Here is an 8,396-nt window from a genome sequence, read left to right on the forward strand (position 1 = left end):
ATTATTATAGTTGAAATATAGACATAATTATTATAGTTGAAATATCTATCCAAATTGTCAACTTACAATAGTAAGTGATAATTACCTATTACCTAGGTAAATGTCAAATTAGAATAGTGAAACAAATAATTTCACACATGTAATAGTGGTAAATTTAGTAGTATAAATACCACACTTTGGTTCATGTAAAAATACACCATTTTTGAGAAATCAAAATATATCATCCTACTTCTTTCTCTCTTGATTTACTTAGTTTATAAAGTAGTAACTTATATTATCTTTTTTTTTGAAAAGGCTAAAATGATATATATTACCAAATCAAAATGCTCTCCCTAGCACAAGGTGTACTAAGGAAGAACAATGAGTCAATACAATATGTACAAACAAAGAGAAAAAAGAAAGCAACAGATATATGTAGTGCCTAACATAGTAAATGGACTAAGCCACCACCCATGATAATTTAGTGGAAGAGAGGCACATTTCGCCTTCAACCACGCATAGGAAGTAGCCTTGATATTATCCACTACTTGTAACAAGGAGCACTCTTTTGCATTGAAAATCCTGTTGTTTCTTTCTTTCCAGATTTCCCACGCGGTAGCAAACCAAATCACCTGAATAATAGAACGTCGGGACCTAGTCCCACCACCAGCAAAAGAAAATTGATTAAAATGATCAGCTACAAAACAAGGAGTAGCCGTATAAATACCAATCCACCTATAAATATAGCTCCAAACAGATCCGAAACTGCTGCAATGCAGAAATAAATGAGAAGAATTTTCCAAAGAACCACATCCAGAAGCACACAACCGAGAATCAAAATCAATAACCCCACGGCGAAATAAGTTATCCTTTGTAGGTAACCTATCTCGAAACAGGCGCCAAGCAAAAAGCACTACCTTCAACGGGATATCCTTATTCCATAACGATGACGACGCCACGGGAGAAGTATTAAAATGATGAGCCGTCAGGAAATGGTAAGCACTACGAACAGAGTAAACACGAGAACTCTCCAAGGACCAATGCCAGGTATCCTCTTTATCAACCTGCAGAGTAACATTATGAAGTAAAAGAATAAGCTCCCCCAACTGCTCCTCCTCCCACGCAAACAACCTCCTCCTCCACCTCCAAGCATCACCCTCATACCCCCAACCAAGCTGACACATCTCAGACACAGTACCCCCCTTAAATTGTGATAAATCATATAATCTACTAAACCTGCTTCTTAAAGATACACCACCCACCCAGACATCCGACCAGAAAGAAGTAGTAAATCCGTTTCCAATCGAACGCCTACTATTATCAACAAACCAAGGTTCTCGACGCAAAGCGGAAATAACACGCCACCAATGAGAAGCCTCACGCCCCCCCTCCAACACCTGCCCTCCCTCCACACCATAACGAGCTGACAACACCCGACACCACAAACTCTCCGTCTCCAATAACAACCTCCAACACCACTTCCCTAATAAAGCTACATTAAACTCTCTAATACGCCTTACCCCCAAACCTCCAACCTCCTTACTCCTACAAACAGTGTTCCAATCAACCCAAGATATTTTTTTGTGGTCCTCACTCCCCCCCAAAAAAAAACAATTTAAAATAGATTCTATAGAGGAGACAATACCTGAAGGAGCTTTGAAGAAGGATAGCGCATAAACAGGCAGAGATGACAGGACTGACTTCAAAAGAACCAAGCGTCCGCCCAACGATAAATGTTTGCAATTCCACACAGACAGTCTAGATTTAATACGATTAAGCACAGGTTCCCAAAAAGCCAAACGTCTCGCATTACCACCTATAGGCAGCCCGAGATACACAAAGGGAAGAGAACCAACGTTACAATTCAGTACCAAAGCGGCTTCTGCTAACCAAGAACTAGACACATTAACACCTACCAACTGACTTTTAGAAAAATTCACCTTCAGCCCAGACAAAGCTTCAAACAATAACAGAACAGCCCTCATTGCACGAATATTTGCCCACGATTTTTCTCCTAAAATTAAAGTGTCATCTGCAAACTGAAGATGAGACACCACCACCGGATCACTAGCACCAACCTTGTAACCAGTAAAAATATCATGGAGTAAAAAAGATTCCATCAAAACATTGAACCCCTCTGCAGCCAGGAGAAATAAAAATGGAGATAGGGGATCGCCTTGTCTCAGCCCCCTCTCCAAGTTGAACTCATCAGTAGGTGAACCATTAACCAAAACCGAAGCTGAGGCTGTTCCAATACATTCTTTAATCCATTTCCGCCATAAAGTTGGAAACCCCATTTTCAATAACACCGCATCTAAATAACGCCAATCGATAGAATCGAAGGCTTTCTCAAAATCCACCTTAAACAATAACAATTCTTTATTTTGTCTGCGAGCTTCATCGACAACCTCATTAGCCACCAAGATACCATCAAGAATCTGACGACCTTTAATGAAAGCAGACTGAGACTCTGAAATGACTGAGCCAATCACCACTCGAAGCCTAATAGCAAGGACCTTTGCCAGAATTTTGTACATACTTCCCACCAAAGAGATAGGACGGAAATCATTCAACCGTTGAGGACTGTCAACCTTCGGGATAAGAGCAATGAAAGTACTGTTGATCCCCTTGGCCAACCGACCATTTCTATGAAATTCCACCAAAAAACGCATTACATCATCCTTCAGAAGGTCCCAAAATTTTTTTATGAAGCCAAAAGTAACACCATCCGGACCTGGGCATTTAAAATTATCAATCTCCCACACTGCTGCCTTTACTTCATCCATAGTAAACGGTCTAACCAAACCAGCCCCCTCCCTGACAGAAAGGGTTCGAAAATTCAAACCATCCAACGAGGGGCGATCCACTTGACTTGACTTAAAATGAGAGGAAAAATGAGAAAACACTGCATTGCGCACATTATCAACCCCTTCAATCAGAGCACCGTCAACAAAGAAACAAGGAATAGCATTTATTTTTCTTCTGTTTGACATAATCCCGTGAAAAAACTTGGAATTAGCATCCCCTTCACGTAACCATTGCATTCTAGACTGTTGCCAACATATGCTTGAATTAACACGAGATAAAGAGAACAAATTTTCCGATAAACCATGTAACTCCTCTACCTCAAAATCAAGAAGTAAGTCAGACTCCCCTTTAAGATCCAAAGCTGAAATTTGGTCCTTCAAAGATAATATTTTAGCAGGTAGATTCTGAGTGTGACGCTGGTGCCATTCTCTCAAAGCCAATTTAATTAATTTGAATTTTTCTTTCAACACATAGCCTCCCCAACCATCAACTTGAAAACATTGCCATTTCTCACGAACAAACATATCGTAACCCGGGAAGGATTCCCAACAGTTTAACATACGCAGAGGCTTAGGACCCCAATTCTGCTCATCAACAGAAAGCTCTAACATACAATGGTCTGACAAACCCCGAGCCGAGGCCGTTTGAAAGCAATTAGGCCAAGACGAACACCAACTTTCAGATACCAAAAATCTATCAATGCGACTCATTGACCTGCCATCCCCACGAAACCAAGTATAGCTGTGGCCTCGAAGGGGAAGGTCAATTAGAGAGTTATGATCAATAAGATAATTAAATTCAGCAATCCCAGCCACTCTAGGAATACTACCAACACTTCTTCTTTCTTCCACATTACGAACGGCATTAAAATCACCACACACACAAACATTCTGATCCACAAAAGACTCCAATTTATTAGAAATGTTAAACCAAAGAGCTTGTTGACGTGTGACCTCACACGGAGCATAAACATTTAACAAAACAAAGTGCTCTTCAGAACGTAAAAATCTACCGGAAATTAACAAAACATGCTCAAAAGATGTTGTCGACCACACCTCAACCTCCGTACAATCCCAAAACGTTAACAATCCACCTGAAGCGCCAACTGAAGATTGAAAAGAGAAACTAAAATTGGAATCACCCCACAGCGATTTACAAATCACCTCATCAAAGCAAGTTAACTTCGTTTCCTGAATACAAACAATAAATGGCTTCTTCTCCCTCACCAACTGCCTCACCTCCCTCCTTTTTTCAAACCCACCTAACCCCCGTACATTCCAAGATATTAACTTCATTACTACCACACAGCACCACACCTACCTCCCCTCCCTCACACCACCTCACGACCTAAACCCCTTCCCACCACCCTCTTTATTTTTCCTCCCCACCCCCGACAACACGTTAAACATATTATTTTTATCTCCATTGAACTTCAGCCCCACTACTTTCCCTATCCCCCTAACGTCCTCGTCCACCACTTTTTCATTACCATGTAGTACCAACCAATTTGTCCAGTCATTGTTAACAGAAGAATGTGAATTACTTTGAGCAGAGGCTGCGTTAGAGTTTACCTTAGCAATTGAAGTATCGGAAACAATTCTACGCTTCTTTACCGCTCTCTGCAAAGCACGAAGAACTTCCTTTCGGTCCTTTTCCGGTAATCTAGCAATTCTTTTTAAACTCTGAGCACAATGACGGAGGTAACCACCCCCCTTTCGCTTGCTGACTTGTTGAACACCTGATGAAACTGATTTGTTAACAGTAGCACGAATACCACCTGCTTCAGAATGATTTTTTCTATTTACCCAATCCAGACTCCACGGACCTGAAAGCATAGAGCGACCCCTGCTTGGCGGGCACGAAGAAGTGCGTTTCACAACCCTTTTAGATTCACCCAAAAACTGACGAGCCTTGACACCCCCACCTTCATCACCAACAATGACACTAGTTGCACTTGACTTATCTAGTAAGGGACCTTCAGAAGCCAAACCCGCAGGTTCACCCTCATCAAGATTATTAGCACCACAAGGAGAGTTATGATTCGGCCTAAAGGTAGCCGAAGTCGCACTTTTATTACCATCATTATTTTCAACCTGAGTACCCTCATCACCAATATCAACAGTAAAAAACGGATGTTGTGCATTTATTTGCGAATCACCCTCCTTACTCCAATCCTCCGATAACTGCTGCAATAAATCATTTACCTCGACATCGCCTACTACATCATCATTAAACTCTGGCGTACTGGTTTTGTCCACCTCTTGCGTGTCTTCTTCATCAAATAAGCAGGCATCCTCCCCTAAAGAGAAACCCCATTCCTCTATAATTTTAAAATCAAGAATCACCCCATCCACCATTAACTTAGCGTCAGTATTGATCACCTCCAAAGACGAAGTCGCAATCAAGACTCTTGCATAATCCAGCCTATCTTTTTCCACCGTTACTTCATCCACGCGCAATAGGCGTCCACAATCAAACACACATAGTTTAAAAAAATTCAAATTCCAAGCATGAAGTGGCACACCATAAATTCTCACCCACGCACCTCTTTCACGGATTGAGACTTCCTTGTTCCATTTGACAGGTTGAGAAAAGAAATGATCAAAGAAATCTGTTGCCTTCGATAAAACATGACTAACATCCTCGTTATCACTTAAGTATTTAAATAAGTATCATAAAATAAGTATTTAAATATCTAAATCTTTAACAATAAGTCTTTATTCCAGTCTATACTCCTTTTTCTTTTGTGCTTTCTTCCCTTCCTAACAACTTCATGAGCCTTTTGTGTTTTCTATTTTTTTCGTCATTCTATTTTTTTGATATTAGAGTTCTAGAGTTGTTCCTTTATGCAAAAATAAAAAAAATAAAAAATCACTATGTATATCCAAATAAATTTCTTCCAACTTTATAAGTCATTTTCGCCCGACGTACTCATAGTTTTTGTTTTCTGTCACTAATAGTTACAACTATTGATGATGCTACATACTTGAATTTAAATTTAATCTAAAATATTAGACCCAACAAAATATGTAGGAAAAGTAAGAGCTTTATAAAAATTAGAGGCTTTTTTAAAACAAAAAATAGAACAAAAAAAATATTAATTGGTGTATCATTTTTAAATAGTGAGACTTTTTACTTGGTGACTGCACTTCAAATTTTTTTAGGCCTAAATATATATGGTTAAATCTTTTTTTTTTTTGTGAATCTAAAGATCTTGCATTACCAACTGGGCCTAGAGAAAAGAGAACAAATATTTCTCAAACCCTAATTTTTTTATGAAACTTGAATTCAAGACTTTACAGAAAGAAAAAAAAACAAACTTTTTACTCCATAAAAAAAAAAAGTGAGATCTCTAAATAATTTTTAAGTAAGATACCATGAGAGATAACATGATTAATATGTTTTTTTGTGAATAATTAATATTTTGTTTTGGTCAAAAAACTTCTACAATCTAACTTAATCAAATAAAATATTGTTTGTGTTTTATACTTGATATACAAGAGGTGTAATCAATAACAAAATAAAGTTGAACTCTAAAGACGGTAAAATTTCTAAGATATAAAGTTTCTAAGAAATTCTAAGTCCCACCTAACCCCTATATATACCCAGGTTTTAGCCTTGGGACACGTATGATGTAACACCCCGATTTTTAATATTAGTTTATTAGTATTATTATTAGATGATATTAATATTAATATTATTAATAGTATCGATTTATTTGATATTATTAATTTAATTATTCATATTTATTGAGAGAATAGGTAAGGGGAAAGTAGATGGATTGGTTAATCGGTTAAAGAGTGAGCGAAAATAATGTTTAGGAAGAAAATAGAGTTTTTAGAAAGAATAAGAAAGTAGAGTGCAAACGGAGGTGGATTAGTAAAATTCGGTAGAAAAGAGGTGTACTTAGTGAGCTGAGTAGTGTTTTAATGATTTAAGCAGAGGGTGGTGTGAATAGCTAGGTGATGTAGTTACAGGAAGAATAGTAAAAAAAAATAGAGGTACAAATAGTAATATGAAAAGATTAGTAACGAACCTAAAGGACATATAGTAATCTAAAAAGATTGGTAACAAATTTAATTAGAGTTTATAAATAGAGAAGAGAATTAGAGAAGAAGGGTTACCGAGAAAGAGATAAACAAGGCGACAAAAGAAAAACTAGGGTTGTGGAGAATTAGAGAAGAAGGGTTACCGAGAAAGAGAGAAACAAGGCGACAAAAGAAAAACTATGGTTGTGGAGAGAAGAGGCAAGGAGGTATAGTGAGAAGAACCTAGAGAGAGATTTCACCATAGGAAATCATCAATTCTGCAAACTAAGGTATGGGAGGAGTATCTATTTATTCATAAGGGTTGTATGATCATGTGGGTAGTGAAGGGCTTTTGTTTTCTATTATTTTTCATGATCTTTTAATGAATTGACGTTGAATTCGTGCTCTAGTTTGTTATTGTGAATTTAGGTATGTGATTATTTGTGAATTTACGATGCTGATATGCTAAATCCATGATTTTAACGTGCTAGATCCGTGATTTAATTGTGTTCCTTTGTTTTGTCTAAGAATTTTATTATTAATTTGATTCAAACCGTGATTTGATTTATATTGTTTTCAAGAATACATTACGACATATTTTTTTTGGTAAAAAAAAAATATATCGTAATGTATTCTTGAAAACAATATAAATCAAATCACGGTTTGAATCGAATCACGGTTTGAAAACAATATACATTACGATATATGTAATTGCCATAATTGCCGTTTTCACAAATTAGATTGGCTTTACGACTTGGTCACTTCTGTTTTGCCATAATCATGATTTAATTGAAGGTTCTTATAATTATTATATTGGGTTTTTAGTGCTGTTTGGTCTTGGAGTAGCCTAGGTACCAATTTGTGTTATATACGCGTCTTGCTATCAGTGGGGATTTTTTTTTGATACTTGCCGTGAATATACACATATAACTATTATGAGACTAACATCTTAACCATGCAGCTAATTAGTTAAAGTTTTTATTCATGACTCTTGACAATAAAGATCAATTATCTTAACTTGTTGCTACTTTGTATTCTTAGTGTATACAGTGTGTGTATAAATACGATTTATGTGAAGAATTTTTAATATATGAGCTCAAATTATTATATTCTATTTCCGAAGTAGTTTCATATGGATGATAAATCATAATGATGAATTATTTCATTAAGTGTAATTTGTGAATTATTTGATGGTGTAAAATTAATGTGTTATTTAATGATGTGATTGATGTGTCATTTGATGATGTGTGATTTAAAGATGTGCTATATAAATATGTGTTATCTAAAGATGTGTAGTTGTCGAGTCATATAAAGATGTGCATTGTTGAGTCATTACTTGTCATAACTCTGATATCCAAAACCGGTACCGCATGCATATAGAGTCGAGTTAGAGACATTCCCAACATAATTGTAGGTCTATTTGAAGATGTGTAATTAAAAGATGTGATATTTTAAGATGTGCAACTATTTAAAGATATGATATTCAATGGCGTGCTTCTATATGATTGTGTGTGAATAATTTGTATTTTATTAATGTCTACTTGATATTCTTCAATGTTGTTGATGCTTAATTATATGTTA

At 36.6% G+C, this 8,396-nt stretch overlaps 1 protein-coding gene across 1 annotated transcript; it reads right to left on the bottom strand.

The window, feature by feature from the left end:
* Positions 1-294: 294 nt before the first annotated feature.
* Positions 295-1,163, bottom strand: LOC146954142 (uncharacterized). The gene has a single exon (XM_085752282.1). It carries the CDS (start codon positions 1,161-1,163, stop codon positions 366-368), a length of 798 nt encoding a protein of 265 aa, XP_085608408.1. The 3' UTR covers positions 295-365.
* Positions 1,164-8,396: the final 7,233 nt, after the last annotated feature.

Source organism: Medicago sativa, chromosome 1, assembly GCF_051527215.1.
Source record: "Medicago sativa cultivar Bolivia chromosome 1, Bolivia_mono, whole genome shotgun sequence".
Taxonomy (NCBI): Eukaryota; Viridiplantae; Streptophyta; class Magnoliopsida; order Fabales; family Fabaceae; genus Medicago; species Medicago sativa.

Bases quoted from the DNA above. Each gene is read 5' to 3' on its own strand.
- LOC146954142 (XM_085752282.1), bottom strand. From the start codon at position 1,163: ATGTGTCAGCTTGGTTGGGGGTATGAGGGTGATGCTTGGAGGTGGAGG.